The sequence below is a fragment of the Rhinatrema bivittatum genome, chromosome 5, assembly GCF_901001135.1.
Source record: "Rhinatrema bivittatum chromosome 5, aRhiBiv1.1, whole genome shotgun sequence".
NCBI lineage: Eukaryota > Metazoa > Chordata > Amphibia > Gymnophiona > Rhinatrematidae > Rhinatrema > Rhinatrema bivittatum.
The window spans coordinates 235,329,360-235,355,858 of NC_042619.1; the positions used below are offsets into that span (position 1 = coordinate 235,329,360).

A 26,499-nucleotide genomic window follows, 5' to 3' on the forward strand; every position below is an offset into this window, starting at 1 on the left:
GTAAAATTACAAACAGCCATATATATAGCATGTATATATCGCCGTGCGCAGTTGTTTGGAGTTATCCTTTTTGACTGTAAGCTCCTTGGAGAAGGACTTATTGTATCTGAATTCTAATGATGCAAAGCCACCTTGAGCATCGTTTGGAAAAGCAAGCCAAAATATCCAAAATGAATTTAAGCTTGAAATCTGCAGAGGGATAATAGCCAAAATAGGGTTTACCTTTCAAATGCCATCTCCTCACTACCCCACATCATTTTCAAATTCTCATCTGGCAGACTGCCCAGAGGCTGACCAAATGCAGGAAACCCCTTTTCCTCCCTAGCAGAGATGGCTAGAAACTGTGGAAACTGCATTTTATTTGGCAGGCACAATCTTTCAGGATCCCTGGTCACCCCTGAGAAATGAACACAAAAATCTCTCTTCTTTCCTCAAGCCCCTAACCCAGTCTGGTCTTGCAGCTCTTTCCTTTTCAGAAATGTAAGTGACAATGATACAGTTTTAGTCGTTCTCTCTCTCTCCACCAGCAGCTCTGAATGTCTCTGCAAGACTGACGGCACCAGCGCAGTTTCTTGTGCACGCAGAGGACGCAACCTCCACAAACGCAGATAGAAGGCCAAGGCTTGCTTACAGTCCAAACTGTGCCGTGCACATTCACCCTGGTGCAAATGGGGCCTGGATGATGGACTGGTTAAGATGAAGTCCGTCATCACCTTAGGCAGGAACTTAGGGTGCATACGCAAGACCACCCTGTCATGATAAAACTTTGTGTAAGTTGGATAAGTCACTAAGGCCTGGAGCTCGCTGACCCTGCGCACTGAGGTGACCACCACCAAAAATATGACCTTCCAGGTCAGGTATACTTCAGGTCAGAAGAGAGCAACGGCTCAAAAGGAGTTTACATCAGCAGAGCTAATATCAGGTTGAGGTCCCAAGACACCGCAGGAGGCCTTAGGGGAGGCTTCAATTGAAGCAGACCCTGCATGAATCGTATAAACTATGGGCTGTACAGAGATGGGCGTACCATCTACACTTTGGTGGTAAGCACCAATTGCATTGAGATGAACTCTAACGGAGTTGGTCTTTAAGCCAGCCTCCTATAGGTGTAAGGTAATCAAGCAGTTTTTGTGTGGGGCAGGAAAATGGATCTAGGGCCTTCTGCTCACACCACACAGAAAACCTCCTCCACTTCAGTCCATAGGATTTTCTAGTTGAAGGCTTTCTGGAAGCCACCAGGACCAGAGACACATCCTCTGAAAGATCAAGCAGCTGCAAGACTAACCTCTCAACATCCAGGCTGTGAGAGACAGGGCCTGGAGGTTGGGATGCCGCAGCCTGCTTTGATGTTGAGAAATGAGATCTGGGGAAGTCCCGTAGGAGTTGAAACCAGACTTGTCTCGGTCAATGAGGGGCTATGAGGATCACAGACCCTCTGTCCTCACCAGACTTCAATAGAGTCTTAGCCACTAAGAGAATCAGAGGATATGCATACAGAAGAACCTCGCTCCAATTGTGAGTTAGGGCGTCCGAGGCTGGTTTGCTGACTGGCCTGTACAGGGAGCAGAACCGAGGGACCTTCCTGTTGTAAGGGGACATGAACAGATCTATGTCTGGGCTCCCTCAGACGCGGAATATCCGATTCTCTACCCCCTTGTCAAAGGACCACTCGTGGGGTCTTAAGGCTCGACTCAGACTGCCCGCTACCACATTCTCCATCCTGGCCATGTACATGGTCCTGAGCACCATCCTTTAGGATAGGGCCCACGGCCAGATCTGGACCACTTCCTGACACAGAAGGTATGATCTTGTACCTCCCTACTTGTTGACTTCCCACATGGCTACCTGGTTGTCAGATTGGATTAGAACAACTTTGTTGGACAGCTGATCTCTGAAAGTCCACAGGTTGTACCTGTTCATCTGAAGCTCTAGGAATATGAATTGACAAGAGCGTTCCTGAATGGACAAGAGACCATGGGTGCTGAGCCCATCTACATAAGCTCCCCACCCCAGAGTGGACGTATCTGTGGTTAGGACAATTTGGGTAGGGAATCTTCAAAAAGATACCCTGTTCCTACACAAATCCCTCACCATTATTCATAAAACCATTTACAACCAGGTCCCCACAGACCTGCAATTCCCACTCAGACTCCACACCTCTTCTATACTGATCAGGGAAGCTTACAAAGGTTCTCTACAAGCCCCTTCCACCAAGTCTACTCATCTTTCAACCACTAGAGAACGGGCCTTCGACTGCAGGACCAGCCATTTGGAATGCCATCCTTCCAGGGCTCTGACAGGAACCCTGCCAGTTAACATTCAAGAAAAAACTCAAGACCTGGCGGCTGTTTTAGCAAGCCTTCCCCTAACTTAATCTTGTCACAGATAGGCCACATTTCACATTCTAAGGCCCTCCATTCAGTGCTCGCCTTCTAAGACATTGTAATGGACCTGTTATAGTTACTGAGTTACCTATTTTAGTTACTGAGTTACCGCTCTCCTACTGTCTTCTTCTGCTCCCCAGTTCCATTACCCTGTTTTATTGTAACTTTTTGCCCCCTCTTCTTTGTTAAGGTTAAGGTTAATGTTATTACCCCCTGTTCCTTGTAAACTGACATGATATGATTTGTATCATGAATGTCGGTATAAAAAAAGCACTAAATAAATAAAATAAATAAATCTGAAAGTATCCACCATCAGGACAATGAATCCTGGAGAGACGGGGTGACTTGGATGCAATCCTGGAGGCACTGAGTGGCCTGGTGCCACTGCAACCTCAGGGACCATTGGGCTTTGTGCATGAGTAGACATGCCAAGGGAGTGACATAGACAGTTGCAGCCTCAAAATGTCAGGCTGACACCTGCTGACTGTTGGACCTCTGCCATGATGGTCACCAAGGTGACAGCCCTCTGGCAAGGCAGGAAGGCCGTGTCTAGCAGGGCTCCTATGAAGTCCAATTAAAGTGACAGGCTGAGATGGGATTTTGAGTAGTTTCAGAACGAACCCTACTGACTCCAACACCCATCTGGTGAAGCACATGGACCTAGCAGCCCCTGCCTGAGATGTGCGCTTAACCAGCTAATCTTCCAGATACAGGAAAATATGCACTCTCAGCCTGCGAAGGTGCACTGTCACCATGGCCATGCATTTTGTGAAGTCCTGGGAGGCTGACGAGAGCCCGAACACCAATACCCAATATTGGATGTGCTGTTTTCCCACCACAAATCGGAGATACTTCCTGTGACTGGGGAAGATCCTGATATCAGCGTATGTGTGCTTTAGGTTGAGGGAGCATGCATCAGGGGGATCAAGGTGCTCAGGGAAACAATCTTGAATTTTTTTATTTTTTTTTTAGAAACTTGTTCAAGACCCTCAGGTCTAGAATGAGACGGAGTCCTACTGTCCTCTTTAGAATCAGGAAGTACCTGGAGTAGAATCCCCACTCTCTTTGCCCTGGTGGTACGGCTCGAGTGCTCTGGTTGTTAAGAGGGAGGAAAGCTCCACTAGTACTTTCTGATGTGCTACCAGCCCCCAAAATGGGCACAGAGGGCAATTTGGTGAAACATCCAATAGATTGAATTGGTACCCTTGACGAACAGAACCCTCTGGTATGAGATTATATTGAGCCATTGATTCACAAAGAACCACAGCCTGACCCCGACTGGAGTTTCCATCATCCCAGGGTTCGGGCAACTGGCCTACACTCCCTATGACCCAGTCAAAACCCTGTCTCCGGAGTTGACAGAGGAGCCGGCTGGGACTTAGAGGGGCTCTCTGCTGCCTAGGACGGCCATGGGAGCCCTGGTGTTGACAGGAGCGAGGGGGCGGAGGATAGTACTTCCTTGGCCCCATCTTGCCAGCTTCCTAGAAGAGGATGACGAGTCCGGAATGCTGGCAGAGAGTTGTTGGAGGGTTTCATGATGGTCCCAAAGTTGGGCCACAGCATCCCTCACCCTAATTCCGAAGAGATTCTCCCCAGTACATGGCATTCCTGTACCTCTGGTTGGAGATCCAAGGCCCGCAGCCATAACATTCTGCAGGTGCAGATTCTCACTGCAGAGATTCTCGATGCAGTCTCGAAAACATCATGGGTTGCATGGATCTCGTGCTTTCCGCACTCCACTCTCTTATAGACCAGTGACATGAGGGTGTCCTCCTGCTATTGAGGCAGTTACTCAGCAGCCTCCTGCAACTGCTTCCAGATGTCCCGTGAGTACTGTTTCATGTACAGCTGCTAGGCAGCAATGCGGGCAATAAGCATGCCGCCTTGAAATATCTTCCTCTCAAGAGCGTCCATCGCTCTATGGTCCTTCCCCAGGGGCGCCAAGGAATGAGTCAGAGTGCTTGGATCTCTTGAAGGTGGATTCGACCACCACAGACTAGTGGGGTGGCCGATGCTTATCAAATTCGACAGCCTTCTGGATGATGTAGACCCAGTCTACCTTCTTATTAATCGGAGGCACTGTCAAGGGTTGCTCCCATATCCAGAGCAGCTGATCCTTAAGGATCTTTTGTACCGGGATCGCCACAATCTCCTTGGAAGGCTCCGCGAACTGGGGGATCTCAAGCATTTTGTGCCCATGCTCCTCAGTTAGTAATGGAAAAGGGATGGCTTCCACCCATCCTCCTCACAAAACCTGGGAAGATCAAGTCCTCAGGTGGAGTCTTCCTTCGCTCCTCTGGAAGAGAAGGGTCATCCTCCCAGGGGTCATAGGGTTCCTCATCCTCACTGTAAGCCACAGGGCTGGGTCCTCTAGGTGTTCGGCCATCCAGAAGTGCAGGCACCAGTAAAACTGGATTGGGGGGAGGGGGGGGGAGGCAGCAGGTCTAGGCATCTCTGCCGGCCTCAGTGGAACTTCCTCTTTAGAGGAACCGGAGATGACTACCATATTGGTAGGGGGAGACCTTTGTTTCCCACCGGGAACAGACACCAGTTGGGTTGGTAACGCATCAATGAGCACGTTGATCTTCTCCAGAAGGTGGCATCGGGTCCGGTGTCGTCTGTGCCACAGGACCGAAGCCCTGCAGCACCTGGTCCACTGCTAGCTGGACTTGGCGCTCCAGCTCCTCCTCAAAATGTTGCTGATGCCAACACCTACTAGGAGGAAAAAGGGGTGGACTCGAGGTAGATTGGTGACTGGCATCCGGATCAGTGGAGACCATCGAGGACCCCTGGCACCGATGGAGGATGGCACGCCTTGTGCTGGGTGACTTTGGGGACATCGCCGCAAAAGCTGGTGCATGCCCATACCCAGCCCCATGCAACAACAGGGACCAGTGCTGATGCTTTTTTGGCTTCCCTCAATGCTCAGCCCTGTCCTTCCCTGGTGTTGAGGCCGATGACTAGGAACACTACATCCTCAGCCTGGAGGAGACAGGAACACCGGAGACTGACCATAGTCTATCTGCCTACAGCATCAACTGAACTGACAATCTTGCCGATGTCTATGTCAGTGCGGCTCCTTAGTCCTAAGATAACGATGCCTCGGACTTCTTCGATCCAAAGGGCTACTCCGTCTTGTTGAGAAGCAGCAGACATCCCTTTGGGGTCATCTGGGTGCATAAACAGGAACCCCAGACATCATGCGATGCTCCCAGGCAGAGGATACATATCTCATTCGGATCTGTGATGGACATGGTCTTCATGCACCAGGGGCATCAATGAAAACCGGACATAGCCATGTCAGATGAAACAAAAGGGCACAAACCGAAAACGATGGTGGCGGGGTGTTGATGGCCAGCAGGCACTGACGCACTGCCACCACGGGGAATCAATCGTGAAAGGAAACTTACCTGAATCGCTGAAAACCCTGAGACACTATGGGAAGGAACTGGAGATGGACCCAATAATGGAACAATGAGAAAAACCCACAAAAAATAAGCGAGAAAAAAGTTTTCCACAAGGTCAAAAAACAGCCAAAGTGAGCTAGTTCACACACCATGAAGCTTACAGCTCCATGAAAAAAAAGAGTCAAGAGGGACTCCATATGCACGCGTGGTATAGGGCATGCTCAGTATGCCTAGTCAAAGTTCTTGAAGCTTGGACAAAGTTTTCCGCATTGGGGCGCCATCTGATGATGTCACCCATGTGTGAGGACTAACATCCTGTTTCTCCGCTGATAAAGAAAATTGCCTCCTTTATTTTCCTTGAGGTCCATATTCAAAAGCATTTAGCCAGCTAACTTAGAACTTTTGGAGTGTAATTTGTTCCTATAGACTTCCATACAAAAGTCAAACTCAAAATAGTTAAATGGAAGATGCTAAAATATTCCACAACATGTGACATTTAAAGAAGGGGCTTAGACTTCTAAAGCTAATATTTAGGAACATCTACATGAAAAATGTTTTTCTTTTCATCCAAGATATCACAATCTCCACAGTACCCAATTATTCCTGGGACCAACAGTGTCACCAACATTTTAATCTGTATTATAAATAAAAAAAAATATTTAGAATATTGAGAGATGTTGCATAGAAAAGCACTATGACAAAATAAACACGTGTGATAAAAAACAAAGCATTACCGATCAAAGGATCGATTATGGGATGTGACTCTGCTGCCTTGAATTTCTCTTGTCAAATGCCATATGATGGAGAATCTGAACAGTGCCTCCAGTCTCGTCCCCTTTAAGAAAAATAAAAAGGTGCCAAATCACTAAGAGTTGACTTGGTTAGTTATAAAGAACTTTGAAAGCCTCCATTTGCTGATGAAACCACTGTGGAAAATTAAGACTTCTGGATTGCCTTTGAGTGGCAGCTCTGATTTCCAGCTCAGAGATAAAAACACAGGTCTTGGGATTCTTAACATGTCACTGCAGGGTTCTGTAGCTTTCATCATCTAAGGTCAGCTATCTGCTGATATCAATGATCAAAGAATATATGCTGAGCTTCAGAGTCCTTTCCCACCAAATCTGTAAAAAGTGATGTGAAATCAGTAAACAGTAGATCTGCTATGCAAGTCCTAATCACCATTCTTGCACTGTGATTATAATCACAAAGGGAATACCTTCATGGTCAGACACAAATGAAAATTTACGTCAACATCTCTTATTTTCTATTTGTAGAGTAGAGAGCCCATCCTATCTTAATCCAGGATTAGGGTGAAGGTCATTTTCCATTACAATGACTAAGGCCTGGATTCTCTAACACCGCCGGGCTCTTTGAATCACGCGGTACAGGGGGGCGGGCCTGTGAAAGCTGGCAGCGATCGCACCTGTGCGGTGTGATCTCTGCCGGCTTTCACACCCAATAGCACCATCATAAAAGGTGGTGCTATTGGGCGTGAAATTGGCAGCAAAAAGGGTTCTTACCTTTTCGCTGTCCGCGATGTTTTCGCGGCATCCACCCCGGTGCCGCCCTGACTCCTCCTGTTCCATCTTGACGCTGCCCCGACTCCGCCCCCATTTAGTGATCGCTTTGGAAAATGACCCCCTAAATCTGAGGTGGACCCTTAGTTAACTCCAGCAGCTGGAGACCTCAGCCATTTATCCTGCTAGAGACTCAGAGTAGTGTTTACTGCAGCTCTTTTTTCTTATGGCTTCCCAAGTCTTAATTAATCTCTCTAAAATACCTCTGTCCCATTCTCTTGCACCAAAACGTGATCTATCCCTAGAACTTCACAGCTTCCATTAGGAGCTGGATAAGAATACCACTACTGGCTTTTAAACCAGAAGTCTCACTAATTATTATTTTATACTTCTTGGCACTGTATTATTTTCCTGTTATTTTTTCCCAATTTTGCTTATCTTTTGTTTTCTACCCCGATTGTCTCTGTCTTCATTAATGCAAATCTTCTGCTATCCTAGGATCACAAACAGGCTCCTGCTGCCTTGAATGATGTTACTGTACCTGAGGGAGATGTATTATTGCAGAACAGGCAGAAGTACACACACAAACTTCTACTCTCGTACACCATGGTATTTCTCAGCTTTGCAGATTCTGTACCCTCTCAGCAGGTGGTTGTGACTGTGTATCTCTAGGATTTCAGCCATTCCTACAATACTAACTGCGCCAAAGCAGTTTGTGTCTCTCTCTTCCTAAACCTGCCACTCAAACCTGCTTCAGCCATCTTGGAGCTGAGTTTCAGAGTCATCAGTAATGCATCATGGGACGCCGAGCTGTTGTAAAAGCAAACTACCACTTTTCTGACCCCATGTTCTTCCATGTTAACACAAAACATACAAAAATATATAAAAACAGGGATTCTAAAAAAGAGTTTAAGGAGATGGCTTTTTTTGTTGTACAGCCTGTAAGACCTCCTCTTTACACTAAGCAATAAGCTAGCGAAAGCAGCAGAAATTCACTGATGCATAGTCACCCACCAAAGGACATTGGCAGGCAAAGCAGTCGGCACTTAAATCTGATTCCATCTTTCCTGCTGCTTGCTGTAGTCATTCTGCACACAATCACATGGCTCCTATCCAATGTTCCCTCAAAGTTTTGAAAGCCTGTGTATGCAAAAATGTTCTCCGTGTGCAACATTTTATAAGGCAAGCTCAATTTTTAGCACTATGAGCCAATGTAATGCAAATACCATTGGGATTTCTTGTGCACGCTATATGTTTTGTTGTATGCACAGAGCTAATGACCTATGTACACATGCACACAGCTTAGAGGGAACAGTGCTCTTATCCAAAGCTCTGGACATCAATGCACAAAGGAAGTGGCCATGTGTATATGGCAGTACTCACATGGCCATCCCAATGGATGTACATCACAAAAAAATGGGAGAAATTACCTTATCGTTTTCCAGCAACGCCTGGCATATGATCTCTTCGCAGATATTAGCAGATGGTGCCAGGCAGTGCAGTCTGTAGAAGAGCTCCACACAGGTAATGTGGTGCTCCCGGGTCTCCTTATTCAACTGATTCCAGAGCACATGCGCTACCCTCTGGGGAAGAGAAAAGGCATACAGTCTCTCTCTCTCTCTCTCTCTGCATTTTACAGACTGTCTACACATTTAAAAGAAGTGCTGTCTTATAATAAAACACTTTTCTTTGGACCATCTGGCATCTCCTTTGCATTGGGAACAAAGATAAAAGGTTCATTGTTCCCTTGCTAATAAGAAAAATGTTACCATTGTCAAAACCCGGAACGAAGATAGACTGCAAAAGGAAAAAACCAAACAAACACTTTCAGGTGTTCTAAATCCACCTCACTGCAAATGGAAGTCAGAACCTCTATGTATAACATACATCTACCATTCTCAAAAAAGAAGTACAACTGCTACTTCAGAACAAGCAAGAACACTGGCCTTGCACCACGGGAAGGCTGTACTCAAATAACTAATAGCCAGGATGGTCACAGCACAAGAAGTCTATACCCAACATCTGTAGCAGCCAATCGCACTCACTCCAGGTCCACCTTTATGAGACTTCCAATAGGTTCTATATATAATAGATGTGCAGTTCTGGCCATATCTTGCCTGTACCTTTGAAATATTAACAGTATGAGACTGGATAGTATATTCACTTCCCATCTTGGGCATATTATTTTTTGAAACAAGCAGAAATTGTCTTAGGAGGCAAGTTATCAGATTGTGTCTACACAGTTTGCAGCTGCTGGTACATACCATGAATACAAACAGCTGGGATCCGTTGACCTCCTACTCCATCAGCAGCTCTCCCAAAGGCTGTCCTCAAGCTTCAAACTGCGTTTCAGATACCCAAAACATAATGCATTGCTACACCTGCTCTTCAAATCATTTTGTCCCAAACTCCAGGTTCTGGGAATCAGCACAGCCTTGTTCCCCATGTAATACTATTGCAGTTATTCTGGGAAAATCAAACTGGCACCTTGAGATGCCAGCAGTTACACTTTTCAGCATCCCACCCCCACTAAAAACCAGCCTATCAACTAGTAACATTTAGACTCAGAAAAGTCAATACAGCCCACACGAGCCACAATGTGCCGTGACGTGCTGAGAAAGGAAAACTGACTCTTACCTGCTAATTTTCATTCCTGGAATACCCCAGATAAGTCCAAACTCCTGAGTTTTGCCTCCCTTCCAGCAGATGGAGACAGAGAAAGTTTCACTGACACTGCTATATAACCTGGAGTGCCACCTGCAGTCCGTCAGTATTGACCTGTACCCAAGCCAAAATACATGCTAAAAAATCCTAACATACTCTAAAACTCCCACAACAAGCAGAAGGGGGAAAAACAAAACAAAAAAAACCAAAAACCAGAACCCCACAATAGAAAAATCCTTTTTCCCCAACCACAGAACAGAGAGCGAGAAACATCCTGAAATCCTAAGCAATTCTGCAGAATAAATACAAAAGAAATACGAGTGGACTCTTCCTTGAACCAGAGTGGGACTCAATCTGATCAGTGGTATTCCAGGAATGAAAATTAGCAGGTAAGAACCAAAATTTTCCTTTCCTGTTCATACCAGAATCAGTCCAGACTCCTGGGATATATCCAAGCTTCCCTAATTAGGGTGGGACTGCGAGAGTCCTACTTGAAGAACACTCAAAGCCCATGGCCTCTGGAGCCTAAACATCCAAGTAATAATGTCTGGTGAAAGTGTGCAGCGACTTCCAAGTGGCTGCCCGACAAATCTCCTGCAGCGACATCTGCTGGCACTCTGCCCAAGAAGCGGCCTATGACTGAACAGAGTGAACCCTCAATCCCACCAGGACAGGACGCCCCTTACAGATATAAGCCAAGCTTATAGCCTCCTTCCCACCAGTCGTGGATTTTGAGGCTTTCTGCCCCTTCTTAGCCCCACTTCATAGCACAAAGAGCTGGTCAGACACCCGGAAACTATTGGTGACCTTGAAGTAATGTAACAGAGCTCGTTTTACATCTAAACACTGCAGATTTCTCGCTTGTGGTGTTGACGCATCCAAATTTGGGCAAGCCAGAAGCTTTACTGTCTTGACTCAAATGGAATGCCGACACAATCTTTGGGGGGGGGGGGGGGGGAGAGAAAAGGGCAACATACACAATGAGATCCCAGAATCAGAGATCTTCAAAAAGGGCTCTCTGTATGACAATGCTTGACGCTCAGAAATTCTTCTGGCCGAACAAATTGCCACCAGAAAAACTACCTTCAAAGTGAGATCCTTTATAGTTCTCCTTAAAGGCTGAAAAGGTGCCACACACATCCCTCTTGGGACCAAGTTAAGATTCTAGGAAGGACATATTTTTCGCACCGGGGGGGGGGGGGGGGGCTGATGTTTTGCCCCACGAAGAAAAACACACCACATCCAGATGAGCGGCCAAGAACCTTCCATGCACCTTGCCACGAAGACAGCCCAAGACCACCACCTGCACCTTGAGAGAGTTAAAGGCCAAGCCTTTCACCAACCCTTTCTGCAAAAAGATTAAGAATTGTGCTACTTAGATGCCTTAGGCTCTTAGGCAGAAAGCTTAAATCCAGAACCTCCAGGGTAACATTCTCTGAAATGCTCCCTGTTCCACGTGCATGTCACCAGAGGCAGGCAGAGCTCCAGAGTCCCAATGCGTGGATGAGACAATGGTGCAAGGAAGAGGGATTCAGTTTTGTTAGGAACTGGGGAACCTTTTGGGGAAGGGGGAGCCTCTTCCGAAGGGATGGGCTCCACCTTAACCAGGGTGGAACCAGACTGCTGGCGCTAACCTTCAAAAAGGAGATAGAGCAGCTTTTCAACTAGAACAAAGGGGAAAGCAGACAGCCGCTCAGCAGCGCATGGTTCGGAGAGAGGTATCTTCAAAGGATACTAATGATGCATTAGAATTAGGGCATCCCGACAGTGAGGTTCCAATAATAAGAAAAGTAGTCCAAGTGCCTGTAACTAAAAAATCAACTGAGCTAAAAAATTCTAACTTATCCCAATCAATTAAAAAGCAGAATGAAAATACAAACAAAAAACAAACTTTGAAATGTTTGTATGCTAATGCCAGAAGTCTAAGACGTAAGATGGGAGAATTAGAATGTATAGCAGGGAATGATGACAGACTTAATTGGCATCTCAGAGACATGGTGGAAAGAGGACAACCAATGGAACAGTGCTATACCGGGGTACAAATTATATCGCAATGACAGAGCACCCGGGAGGCAGTGTGGTGCTTTATGTCCGGGATGGCATAGAGACCAACAGGATAAACATCCTGCATGAGACTAAATGCACAATTGAATCTTTATGGGTAGAAATCCCAGGTGTGTCGGGGAAGACTATAGTGAGAGGAGTATATTACCGTCCACCTGGTCAAGATGGTGAGACGGATAGTAAAATGCTAAGAGAAATTAGGGAAGCTAACCAAATTGGTAGTGCAGTAATAATGGGAAACTTCAATCTAGAGAAGGTTTTCATGGGTAATGATTCAGATGGACTGAACCAAATCACGGTGAAACTAGAAGATGTGGTAGACCTGATTAACAAACTGAAGAGTAGTAAATCACCTGGACCGGATGGTATACACCCCAGAGTTCTGACGGAACTAAAAAATGAAATTTCAGACCTATTAGTAAAAATTTGTAACCTATCATTAAAATCATCTATTGTACCTGAAGACTAGAGGATAGCTACTGTAACCCAATATTTAAAAATGGCTCCATGGGCGATCTGGGAAACTACAGACCGGTTAGCCTGACTTCAGTGCCAGGAAAAATAGTGGAAAGTGTTCTAAACATCAAAATCACAGAACATATAGAAAGACATGGTTTAATGGAACAAAGTCAACATGGCTTTACCCAAGGCAAGCCTTGCCTCACAAATCTGCTTCACTTTTTTGAAGGAGTTAATAAACATGTGGATAAAAGTGAACTGGTAGATGTAGTGTACTTGGATTTTCAGAAGGCGTTTGACAAAGTTCCTCATGAGAGGCTTCTAGGAAAAGTAAAAAGTCATGGGATAGGTGGCGATGTCCTTTCGTGGATTACAAACTGGCTAAAAGACAGGAAACAGAGAGTAGGATTAAATGGACAATTTTCTCAGTGGAAGGGAGTGGGCAGTGGAGTACCTCAGGGATCTGTATTGGGACCCTTACTTTTCAATATATTTATAAATGATCTGGAAAGAAATAAGAGTGAGATAATCAAATTTGCAGATGATACAAAATTGTTCAGAGTAGTTAAATCACAAGCAGATTGTGATAAATTGCAGGAAGACCTTGTGAGACTGGAAAATTGGGCATCAAAATGGCAGATGAAATTTAATATGGATAAGTGCAAGGTGATGCATATAGGGAAAAATAACCCATGCTATAATTACACAATGTTAGGTTCCATATTAGGTGCTACAACCCAAGAAAGATCTAGGTGTCATAGTGGATAACACATTGAAATCGTCTGTTCAGTGTGCTGTGGCAGTCAAAAAAGCAAACAGAATGTTGGGAATTATTAGAAAGGGAATGGTGAATAAAACGAAAAATGTCATAATGCCTCTGTATCGCTCCATAGTGATACCGCACCTTGAATACTGTGTACAATTCTGGTTGCCGAATCTCAAAAAAGATATAATTGCGATAGAGAAGGTACAGAGAAGAGCTACCAAAATGATAAGGGGAATGGAACAGCTCCCCTATGAGGAAAGACTGAAGAGGTTAGGACTTTTCAGCTTGGAGAAGAGACGGCTGAGGGGGGATATGATAGAGGTGTTTAAAATCATGAGAGGTCTAGAACAGGTAGATGTGAATCAGTTATTTACTGTTTCAGATAATAGAAAGACTAGGGGGCACTCCATGAAGTTAGCATGTGGCACATTTAAAACTAATCGGAGAAAGTTCTTTTTTACTCAACACACAATTAAAGTCTGGAATTTGTTGCCAGAGGATGTGGTTAGTGCAGTTAGTATAGCTGTGTTTAAAAAAGGGATTGGATAAGTTCTTGGAGGAGAAGTCCATTACCTGCTATTGAGTTGACTTAGAAAATAGCCACTGCTATTACTAGCAATGGTAACATGGAATAGACTTAGTTTTTGGGTACTTGCCAGGTTCTTATGGCCTGGATTGGCCACTGTTGGAAACAGGATGCTGGGCTTGATGGACCCTTGGTCTGACCCAGTATGGCATGTTCTTATGTTCTTAGTAGGTCTTACTCTGATCCATACACCAGGCCTCAAAGACTCTCCAGTCCTCATATAAGAGGAGGAAGTGGAGGGCCTTGTAACCTGTAACAACGGTGGAAATGACCTCCTCCAAATATCCTTTCCCCCTCAAATGCTTCCTCTCAAAAGCCGCAAGACAAAAGCGATCCGCCTGATCCAAAAATATTGGACCCTGACGAAGAAGCCTCGGTAGATGAGCGAGCCACAACAGTCCATCCACCGCCAGATTGATCAGGTCTGCAAACCATGGCCGCCATGGCCTCTCTGTCGCCACCAGGATCAGTTCTCCTGGATGCCACAGGAGCGGGGGGGGGGGGGGGGGGGAGAAGAATCATCCCTCGGGGCCAAGGTAGAACTAGGGCATTGACTCCTTCTGACCTGTGCTCTCTTCTGCGACTGAAGAAGCGGGGCACCTTGGTATTCCATTGAGATGCCATCAAGTCCAGGTGGGGAATGCCCCATCTGCGACACACGAGTCATTGTCTCCTCAAATAGCTCCCACTCCCTGGGGTCCAGCCTCTAGCAACTAAGAAAATCTGTTTGAACATTGTCCACCCTGGCTATGTGGGATGCCACTAGCAATGCCAGATGCTGTTCTGCCCAGAGAAAACTCCTGGGCTTCCTGGGCCACTGCTCGACTCTTGGTTCCCCCTTGTTGACTGATATTTTATTATTTGTTATTAGTATTTATTCAATTTTCTCCAAGTTCATTTTCCTGTTCCATGTAAGACACACTTATTAAGTCACTCCAATGTTATATGTAAACCGAAGTGATTAGCAACATTGTTGCTAGAACTTCGGTATATAAAAAATGTTAAATAAATAAATAAATATAAGCTGCAGTGGTAGTGTTGTCCGACAAGATGCACACTGGGTGGTTGCGTAATAGAGGCAGAAAGGCAAACACGAAATGTACTACCCTCATTTCCAATCAATTGATAGACAAGGACACCTTGTCCTTGGACCATTGCCCCTGGGCTAACTGACTCTGGCACACCACATCCCATTCGGTGAGACTGATATCTGTGGTAACTACCACCCAGTCCAGAACACCCAGGTCCACTCCATGACTCAGATGGGTCCGACCAAGCCACCATGAAAGAGTTAACCTAGCAGCCTCCTCGAGAGACAGTGGAAGATGAAACTGTTCCAAAAAAGGATTCCACAAAGAAAGAACATACTTTTGCAGAGGTCACATGTGTGCAAAAACCCAAGGAACAAGCTCTAATGTCGATGCCATAGAGCCTAGAACCTAGATCAGGCGGATCGCTTTTGTCTTGCGGCTTTTGAGAGGAAGCATTTGAGGGGGAAAGGATATTTGGAGGATGTCATTTCCACCTTTGTTGCAGTCTCTGGGCACAGCATTCAACAGCCTGCAAACCAGCGTCTGCAGCTGAGAATGCGATCTCTGGTAAGAAAATCCTTCTCTATCCTGGTATCGAAGCATGTTTCTAAGAACTCCAGAACCAGAGATGGGATGAGATGACTTTTCATAAGATTCACCATCCAGCCTAGAGACAACAACTGCTGCAGGACCCGAGACACCTCTTGACTGCTGAGGACTTCAGACTTCGAACAAATGAGCCAGTCGGCCAGATAGGGATGAACCAGAATACCTTTCCTTCTGAGCTCCGCCACATCAACCACCATCACATTGGTAAATGTATGCGGAGCCATTGCCAAATTGAAAGGAAGGACACAAAACCGAAAATGCCTCCAGAGGATCATTAATCTCAGGAATCTTTAGTGACTGGGTGGACGGCTATGTGCAGGTATGCCTCGGTCAAATCTAGGGAAGCCAGAAACTCTGCTTCACATACTACTGCAAGGGGTTCCATGTGAAAATGCGCAGGGGTTCCATGTGAAAATGAAGAACCCTGAGAGCCACATTCATTTTTTTTTTTCAATCAGAAGTTTTTATTGGTTATCAAATAACCAATACAATAACAAAAAGCACAAAGATATCCAAAATTCTCAATATGATTCTCAAACCCAATCACCCCCATACAAGTAAAATATATAAATAGTACAACACATCCCTAGAAAATAGCATATATAATCATCATGCATGACAAACTAAAAAAGTCACCATGACTGCATAAAACTAAGTGTAAAACTGAAGCCAAGACCCTCCTGGAAGAAAATCTATCATAGAAATGGTTTCTGGGTATACATTCAATGTTCAGCAAGTAAGAAAAAACAAAAAACTATGCAAAAGAAAAATCGCCATGACCTACATTATGAGGTATCCATTCCCTGAGACTGTTGCCATTTGACAAAGGGATCCCAAATTTTCTTAGACAGTGATAAGCGGTTATGATGGAAGGCTGTTAAGTAGGCCTAGGGTAATGATTATACAAATGACGTGTTACAGCCTGGAAGAAGGGTGTTTCAGCATGTTTTCAAAATAAAGCAGTCTCACACCTAGCTGCAATAAAAATTTGTTGGCAAAGTCACTGTTGATATTTAGCAATACCCTCAACCGGCACGCCAAGCAATATATAGCAATCATATATATTCCCCACCCCCACGACATTAAATGTCCAGTCAGCGATCTGTTGCCAAAAGGGCGAAATCACTCTACAATGCCACCACATATGTATAAAAGTGCCTGTGATACTACAATTTCTCTAGCAGAGATCCTTCACAGAAGAATATATGTGATGTAGCTTAACTGAAGTCAGATGCCAGCAGAACAAGAATTTATAACAGTTCTCGAAAGCTAGCAGAGATGGAACATTTACTAGCACATGAGAAGATGGAATCCCAATCTTCTGCACACAAGGTATCTCCTAAATCCAACTCCCATGCATGCATATGCAATAATTTATCAGTTATGTGTCCATTAAGGAGACAAACTTTGAAAATTAAGCCCTTCATCTTATCAACCTGACCACAAAAATTTTCAAACAGGGATTTACTCTGTCACAAGGCAGAAACTGTTGCACCATAAAAAATTCCTAATTTGAGCATATTCTAAAAAGTTCAGCTTCTCCACATGATATTTAGCAGTTATGGCATTGGGAAGCATTAGAGCACCGCAAATGAGTAAATGTTCCACTTGTGCGATTCCATGCTCCGTCCAGTTATTAAACACCTTTGAATGTAAGCACACAAGAAAAATCACATTATGAAAAAGGTGCGAGAGATAGAAATAAGATCTAGTGCCCACCAATTTAGATTTCCACCGAGACCAAACCCATATAGTTGTTTGTAAGGCTAGTGGATAGCAATTCAAAGGATGCCAAGTAGAGCGAAGTTGCCATGGGAGGGCAGATAAAGGCATCACACCAATCAGCGCCTGCTCAAGTGAAAACAATTGCTTTATTGTGCATGATCTATGGAAATCAAGAAGCGCTAAAAGTTTAGAGGCACCAGAGTACCACATTAAATTGGGAACCTCTAAACCACCCCACTTCTTGGGCTGAAACAATATCAGTCGAGAAACCCTAGGTGGATGTCTCTTCCAAATAAAATAAAAAAATCTTCTGCCACAAGAACAGGATCGCAGTAGATAGGTATATAGGAAGGGTTAAAAACAAAAAGAAATCTTGAAAGAATATTCATTTTAACGATGGCTATACAACCTAACCATGAGAAATGTTCCTTATTCCACTTTTCCATATCCTTATCTATAGCCTTCACTAAGGGGACATAATTCAAAGTAAACAAATCAGACACAGAACCAATATGAACCCCTAAATATTTCAAAGAGTATTTAGCCCACCGGAAGAGGAATTGCTGACAAAGTGCGTAAGAGGTAGACTCATCCAAGTTATTATTTAGGATTTCTGATTCACCAAAATTAACTTTAAATCCGGAAACTGCACTGAACTGACTCAATTCAGCTGGACATCAACTAATTAAAGACAAAGGTCAGTAAAAATGAAAAGCTTATCAACAGCAAATAAAGATAGCTTAAACCACAAATCACCCAGACTGATTCCCTGAATCTGATCTGAGAGGCAAACCCTTGTAGTGAAAGGTTCCAAGAAAAGGGCAAACAATAAGAGGGGATAGGGGACAACCCTGTCACATACCTCAGCCAATAGCAAAGCATTCCTCATAGCCACCATTGACCTTCACCTGGGCTTTTGGGGATTCGTACTTCTCCACAATCAATTGAAGGAAAAAAAGGGGGCCAAACTGCATTTTGTACAGCGTCTTGAACAAGAATGGCCATTGCACCATATCAAATGCTTTTTCCACAGATAGACAGCAGTAGCTAACAGTGATGAGAAGACAGAAAGAAAGAAAAAAAAGGTGAAAGAATCCATCTGGAACTGAGAGGGGAGGGGCGGTGTGTGATCCTTGATTGGGAGACCCACCCCCTCTGATGTCACTGAGGACTGTGACGGATGTTAAACGGCGCCAGAACACCAGGCATCGCGCGCCGAAGGGGCGCGACAAAGGGGCGCGACAAAGGGGCGCGACAAAGGGGCGCGACAAAGGGGCGCGACAAAGGGGCGCGACAAAGGGGCGCGACAAAGGGGCGCGACAAAGGGGCGCGACAAAGGGGCGCGACAAAGGGGCACTCCCCTTTGTGCACCCCTTTGTGCATCCCGTAGTGTTAGCCATTCCCCATATTCTTTTATATCCCTTGTTAACAATCCCCATATTTAAATGTTTAATGTATTTGACAAAGGTAACGCATGAGTTCCTGCAAATTTTGTTTGAATGTAAACCGATGTGATATGTAAAATCAAACACCGGTATATAAAAATAAATAAATAAAATTAATAAATATAGTAGGGACACATTTTTTATGCACCCACCATAACAGGTCAACAATTTTACAAACATCATCTGCTGCCGACCGATTGGGAATGAAGCCTACCTTATCATGGTTAATCAGCACTGGTACAATCTTATTCAGATGCTCAGCTAGGACTCTAGCTAAAATTTTGAGATCCAAATTAATTAGTGAGATCGATCGATAGGACCCACAAAGGGTAGGGTCCCTGCCAGGCTTTTGCAAGAACTGAAATCCCAGCCACATTAGAATTGACTGCCAAAGAACCACCCTCCCCAATAAAATTAAACATATCAGTCAGAGGGGTAATTAATATACAAGAAAAACGTTTGTAACAACCACTAGAGAGCCCATCCAACCCTGGAGTTTTACCCACCTTTAAAAGACTTAATGACCTGCAATACCTCAAGAGTACCGATTGGGCTATCCAGAAAGCGTTGTTGTTCAGGGGTAAAACATGGAAGTGGGATAGAATTTAGATATGTATCTATATCGTCATCAGCTATGGCTTTGTCTGTACTGTAAAGAGTAGTATAAAACTGTGTAAAGCAATGCCGGATATCTGCAGATTTAGTAACCATACCCCCTGTGCAGTCTTAACTTTAGCAACAGAATTCTGGACATGAAGAGCTTTCAACCGCCTGGACAAATATCGCTCAGCCTTTTTCCCCCCTTCAAAGCGCTCCTGTTTATTTAGTTCAAGCCTGTGGAGCAATATAGCATCATCCAGTGACTAACTCTGAACGAGTTACAATTATTTTTTGAAATATAGTTTTGGATTGGGTCCACATATGCACATGGGATTACTGCGTAATTTTATTTAGCAGTTGAGATCATTTGAATTCCTTATCTTTTTTACAGTGCGTAGCATAGGAAATTATAAGGCCCCCACGCTACTGCTTTAGAGCACCTCCTGTGACGTGGAAGTATGAGCATGCAAGTGGAAATATTCTAGCATCTGATCTCTTAAAGATTTAGAGGAGTCATCTTTTAGCAAGCTTTCATTAAGGTGCCAAAAGCACTGACCACAATCCAGATCCTGGGGGAAAAAAACCCAAACACAAAAAAACATCCAACCAGACAGGCGCATAGTCAGACCATGTAATATCCCCTATACCAGCTTCCACCATTCGATTTTTAACAGCTTGTCAACAAGGAAATAATCAATACAGGAATATGATCCATGGTGATGAGAAAAAAGCTATATACATGAGATTTAGGGTACCTCTGTCTCCAGACATCAACTAAACTCCACTGGCTCATTAATGAGGAAAGCGCTTTCCTCACTCCTTGTAAGGACGAAGAAGACTGTTGCAAATTACCTAAAATTGGATTTTTAGTAAGATTAAAATCCCCTCCACATGAGAAAGCAAAATATCATCCAACATTTTCAGGAATGAACATTGATCAGTATTAGGTGAATATAAATTAACTAGGATAAGTAGGTCTCTGCCCATTTTAATTTTCCGCAAAAACAAACAAAAAACCACAACCCAAAAACCTGCCAGGAAGATCAGAAAACGTTGAAGCAGAGATAACGGTGAAGCAGAGATTTATGCTGGTTATGCATTGGTTATGCATTGAAAGTGAAGTATCAGGCTTAATTGGTTTGGGGTAGTAACCGCCTTAACAAGCAAGCTACTCCCACGCTTGTTTACCCAGATTGTGCTACCTTGTTGGTTACTGCCTGAATGCAAATCCTCTTTTCCACATTTCCTCTTGTCATTGAAGCATAGAGCAATGTAGGAGTCTCATTAACCGTGTGAACATTTACTGAATAAGGGTATTAATCACTAGGTAGTAGCCTTTATTCCTGCAAGCAACCCCCATACCTCTTTTCTTCATTCTCATCCTCCAGGCTTTATGGATCCACAGTGTTTATCCCACGCCCCTTTGAAATCCTTCACAGTTTTTGTCTTCACCACTTCCTCCGGAGGGACGTTCCAGGCATCCACCACCCTTCTCCATGAAGAAATACTTCCTGACATTGGTTCTGAGTCTTCAATCGTGACCCCTGGTTCTGCTGATTTCTTTCCAACGGAAAAGGTTTGTCGTTGACTTTGGATCATTAAAACCTTTCAAGTATCTGAACGTCTATATCATATCACCCCTATTTCTCCTTTCCTCCAGGGTATACATATTTAGATTCTTCAATCTCTCCTCATAAGTCATTCAATGAAGACCATCCACCTTTTTGGTTCTTCACCTATTTGTGAAAGGGAAAGGCTTTTGCTGGACCCCTTAGGCCATCCATTACTGGATCCATCCCTTCTTGATCATACTCCTCTTGAGGAACCTTGATCCTCAACTCTTCAAGAAAATGGGGGGGGGGGGGGGGGGTGGATCAGGGGCCACAGCTCCTCCTTACATAAGAGCACACCACTTTTGGGTCTTCCCCTTCAGCGACCGGTATCTGGCCCAGCCCTTCATTTGGCCCCACCACATCAGGAGAGGCAGTTACCATTGGTAATATTTCCTCTGATTCCTCAGAGCATTCGTCTGCACTACCAGGACGTGCCATTATTCTGAGGACCCTGTGAGCCTACTTAGGAATCTGATCCCTCGAACTCCTAGGTCTTACCAGGACACTGTCCAAGGGATCCATGAGACTGAGCTGACTGCCTCCCAGCTGCTCTCCTGATCAAGTATGCCTTATGCATAAGCAGCACAAACTCGGAGGAAAACGCTGCGGGGCCCTCAGACATCCCTGAGGAGGTCCCCCTCTTCATCTGAATCAGGCTCCCTCCTGTTCGAGAGGCTCTTAACTGCTGGAGACAAAGAAGGAGAAAAATCCTCCAATCCCCTCAAAGGCACTGAAGCCCCTTCAGCTGAAGAAAACATGGTTGCCATTCCCGTGACCAATGAAAGGGTAACTCACAGCCTTCTGAGGCACTCCCAGCACCTGTTTTCTGCTTGTTTTGCTGCTCCAACGCCGCCTATGCCAACTTGCCCCGCACTCTCCATCAGAGAAGTATCGGGAACAGAGTCCAGTGTGTGAGAGTTGCAAGCATCACCATATGAGTGCCAGGCACTGCCACGCATCATTAGCTGACAGACAAGAAGGCCTGACCGCGTGGCTGAAGAGGACTGCCGCCCGAGAACTCCACCACCAAAAAACTTGGCAGGTACCTTCCACAGCTTTCTCACCTACTGTAATACTGCCACTCTGCCTGCCGCTGCTTCGCAGACTGGCTTGCTTTTCCTTTTTTTTTTTCCCTCAAAACATTAATCAGAGAAGAGCAGAAGAATAAAAAGGGTACTTCCCTGTGTGGCCGAAGTGCTGCAGGACGCGACGAGTTCTCCTGGGAGGAAGGGAACTGGCACCACCAGTTATTCACTCCCGGTGGTGAAAGGACCAAGCCAGGCAAGGGTCCCTAACCTCTTGCTCATCCACCTCAGTACCAGGAGAGATAGCCCCCCAGGACCTAGCAACCTCCTGAGAGGAATCCTAAAAATCTTTGTTTTTTGGACTGCAAGATTTGCATCTCAACCATCTGCTGGAGACAGAGAAATATTGAGGGTCTGCAGGTGGCACACCAGGTTATATGGCAGTGAAGGTGAAACTCTGTCTGTCTCTATATGTTGGAAGGGAGGCAAAACCCAGATGACTGGACTGATCCGGGTATGAACAAGAATAGTAGGTTATCAGACAACCTGTCTGATCTATAAACTAGATAAAGTCACCTCATAAATGAAAGGCTTGCATTAAAGAGCCAGGTTACAGCACACTGCTAGCAGTTGTTTTGCATTAATTGGGGGTGGCCCCAGGTAACAATTAGCTATAGTGTAAGAATACCACAGTCAGTGCGTGGCCAAAGTATGCAGATACTAGCCTACAGACAGGCAATCCAAGTACATCAACCAAAGTATTTAAGGTACAGCTCTACAATGAGGAATGAAAAGCCATTAGAGGATTTGAGCACCTGATAGAAGTCCGTTCTGTCCGCCAGAAGCTTCAGAACTCCTGGTGAAATGGGAGGGATGGTGACCATCTGCAGCTTCCCAAAGAACGGGTTATAATCTGAGGTTTTGTATCGCTTGATCCGGTCATCAATCACTAGAGCCAGGGACTGAGAGTGGTTGATGACTTCCAGCAGGGTGGAAATGGAGACATTCTGAATGTAGCAGTCACTCACACAGCAGCAGATCATGAGCGACTTAAACCAGAGAGGGAAGCCAGCATCGCCACCTCCTTAACAGAATCGAACAAAGAGAAAAAAGAAGAAGCATACAGTCAATAACCATTTGTACATGTTTTAAGATGGAAGCAGAAAATATATGGATTTATTAGGGGGGCAATTTTCAGGATTTTCCCTCCACCCCCCTTGCCATATTTGGGGAAAAAGGGGTTGAACCGAGGATATGGCTGGGGTAGACCCTCTAACGGACAGGTGCAGATTTCATTTTTAAATCCCTGTGAATACTCTGCATGAGTAAGGAATCCCCATGGCACAGGCCTGCCACCGGATTTTCCAATGGAATCACCAAGGCGTGGGGGCTCTTTTGAAGATGAACTTGCACAGCCCGCAGGGAATTAAAAATTTCCCTCTTTCAGTATAAAAAGTCATACTTCTCAGCTAGCAGAGCCACAGCTGAATGAGTGCTATTATAGAGAAAATCGGATACCACTGAAGTCTTTGGAGGCAAGTGATGTGGTTGTAAGGCTGTCTGTCTTCCTATGACTGGACGATAAACCAAAAGATTAGAGAAATGTTCAGTCCATTTCCTTCATACCATGCCTCCCAATGTATTTCGTTTCAGCATGATACACATGAATGCAAAAGTTCAGCCAAAAAATGATTTGTAGCACTCAAACCACCTAATCCCAACCAATCAATCCAACACTGACTACCAAAACTCATGTTGAAGAGGGCTCATGAGGCATGCTAAATTGTGCTGTGTCCCTGCATCCCCCGTGGCAAATGCAAAGCATCTTAACAGTTCTGCTTCTACCGCTGAAATGAAGGTTTCCAGTATCCAGCTATACTCGCTGCGTATTTGGAAAGTATCAATTCAACAGATGTACTTTTCAAATACTATTGAGCACTTATGGGTACAGTTTTCCTTTCAGAAACAGAGCGAGCCGATTATTTACAGGTTCTTATAAAATACACATCAACATGGGGTGAGATTTCTTTCCTACCAGGCATTTGAAAGAGAGACAAGTACAGCTGTTCTGTTTCTTCTTCAGACAGGTAGACTGGGAAGGTGGTACAATCCAGGAGAAGGTGACAAGCAGCTGTGAAGGCCTCCCTGCAGTCCTCTGTTGTCTGTCCCATATCCAGCACGGCCCGATCAATGTCCCAGTCTTCTTCGCCCTTCTTCTGTTTCCCAGCCTCATCACAGGCAGAAAGGCCGACAGGGTCCAGACTCTTCTGTTTCAGCTGTGGCCCGCCTGTGAACAGGTCTGACAGCATCTGCTTGAACTGTGGCACAATGACCTGTCTGGCTTCCCAGGAGCTCCTCTTTTTCTTGCTGCTGCTGTCAGCGGCAAAGCTGTGTCCACTCTCTGGCCGCTTTGATCTGTCCAGATTCCCTGGCAAACTGTTCCCCTCACCCTGTGCATGCAGTTGAATCCTAAAAATGTGCTTGCCAGCAAAGTTGGCAATTAGTTCCTGGATGCAATGCTGGGTCTTCTGCATGCAACCAGCACTCGTCCACACATTGTCCCTTCCAGGAATTACCCGAGGCATGCCCAGGTGCTGGGAAAGCTCTGGCGAGGAGGCACTCAGGCCTATTCCACTGTCTTCAGACTTCAGAGGAGGGAAAATGGAATCATCCTCTTGCTCTCTAAGCACCACCTCTGAAACTGCATCTTCAGCTTTACCTTTAGTTGGGCTCTGAAATAGAAGCAGACAATGTCTTGGCTGGTTGTTGACATTTTGGCTATTTAAAAATAATGTGCAGCTATAAAGAGAAGGAGAGGGGAAGCTGAATCTGTCCTAATTTGTGAAGGGAGCGGGTAGTTCTTCACTAACAGTTGCACAAGTTGGGGAAATAGTGGGGAGAGAAGAAATATGAAATGATGCCTAAACCACGATTACATATTTTCACTAATTTTATTTACTTAAAATCTTTTCTATGCCGTCGTTAAGTTATTTACCATCATAACGTTTTACAGGCTGGCACAAATAGGCAAAACAAATGTTAGTACTTTAACAGAGGTGCCAATAGATAACCAGTAACATATAATTTTATACAATATCTATTTGAATCATGTCATATAATGTCCATTGAATACATGTCTCGTAGTTAGCTTATATGTGATTCGTTCTTGTACTTTCAGGTTAAATCTACTTTTATCAGTGAGAGTTTAAAAATAGTTGCCAGTGGCACGTGTAACTAGTCGTTTGGTGCTGATTTGTAACGCCAGCTTTTCCTTACTTACTTTCTCTGTTCTCTTTGTAAAAGGCCTGTTTGAAAAGTCATGTTTTCAGACTTATTTTGAATATTTTGAAATTTCCCTGTAATCTTACTTCCAGGGGGGATAGTATTCCATAACAAGGGTCCGGCCAGTGACAGTGCTCGTTCTCTGACCTGGGTTAGCCGTGCTGTTTTAACCGACAGGATGGTTAGGAGGGCTTTGTTTGCTGATCTGAGATTTCTATGTGGTACATGTACTCGTAGCGCTGTGTTAAGCCATTCTGCTTTTTCATCATGAATCAGTTTGTGTATGGTGCAGAGTGCTTTAAACTGTACTCTTCGTTCTATCGGTAACCAGTGTAGTTCAGCTAGTGTGTCAGTGATGTGGTCTCTTTTCCTTTTCTAAAAACAATTCTCAGAATTCCTGGGAAATGTGTTGAATACATATTACCTCCATTACACATTACCTTCTATATCATGTTAACACTGGTTTACAGGAAGAATTATTTTGAATTTAATTGTTGTTAATATTGTATTTATTTACTTTCAAGTTATATTTTGATAATATTTAACTCGTTTTTGTATAGAGTACGGAAACTCAATATTTAACTCGTTATTTGCAATGTTTAACTCGTTAATTGTATAGAGTATGGAAACTCTCTGTTCACTGTTCCATGTAAAAAGCCCCAGTCTGGCTTCTAAGACCAGGGCAACTTATCGTTCTCTGTAAACCGGATTGATTTGTATCTAATACAGGAATTTTGGTATATAAAAATTAAAAATAATAAATAAATAAATTAGAACAGCAAATGGCAGTGTACATCCTGTATGCCAGTGATGTGTGCTTCAGAAAGATAGCCCCGTAGTGTCAATACAGCTAGTTACTGGACGCAGTCAGGAACAGAGAGGTGGTGGCTCTGAGATGTTGAACGTACCCCGGTTCCACTTCCTGTCTCCATGTCCAGGTATGCTGGAGGCATTTGCACTTTGCTCAGTACTTTGAAGCAGGTCTTCAAGGCATGAGAGAGCTCCGGCAAACTTAGGGCCTCCACATTCTCCAGCAGGGACTGCACCATGCAGCTCAGCATCTGGGGAAGGTACTGGGTCTGCACTTCAGAATACAGCTCCTGAAAAAAACAAAAGAAAGATGAAAATGGATTTAATGCTCATTAAGCAAGTAGGTTAAAATGTTATTGTAATGCAACATGAAATACTGATGGCTGAAAGCAGCAATATGACGGATTAATGAGGCAGTTCTATGCCTGCACAGCCATGTTGGCATACTGGTCTGACATCACTTAAAAAAAAAAAAAGTCACTTTAAAACCAGATATCAGAAATGTCATTAACAGT

The 26,499-nt window shown here is 44.5% G+C and overlaps 1 protein-coding gene across 8 annotated transcripts in view; it reads right to left on the reverse strand.

The window, feature by feature from the left end:
* Positions 1 to 26,499, reverse strand: part of DOP1B (DOP1 leucine zipper like protein B) — a 299,309-nt gene that overhangs the window by 107,227 nt on the left and 165,583 nt on the right. For all 8 annotated transcript variants that reach the window (XM_029603491.1, XM_029603487.1, XM_029603486.1 and 5 more), the window contains 5 exons: positions 26,083 to 26,274; positions 23,928 to 24,624; positions 22,708 to 22,976; positions 8,736 to 8,888; positions 6,523 to 6,623 (listed from right to left, as the gene is read on the reverse strand). In XM_029603491.1, the coding sequence (XP_029459351.1) occupies positions 6,523 to 6,623; positions 8,736 to 8,888; positions 22,708 to 22,976; positions 23,928 to 24,624; positions 26,083 to 26,274 (1,412 nt within the window). The remainder of the gene's footprint in view (positions 1 to 6,522; positions 6,624 to 8,735; positions 8,889 to 22,707; positions 22,977 to 23,927; positions 24,625 to 26,082; positions 26,275 to 26,499) is intronic.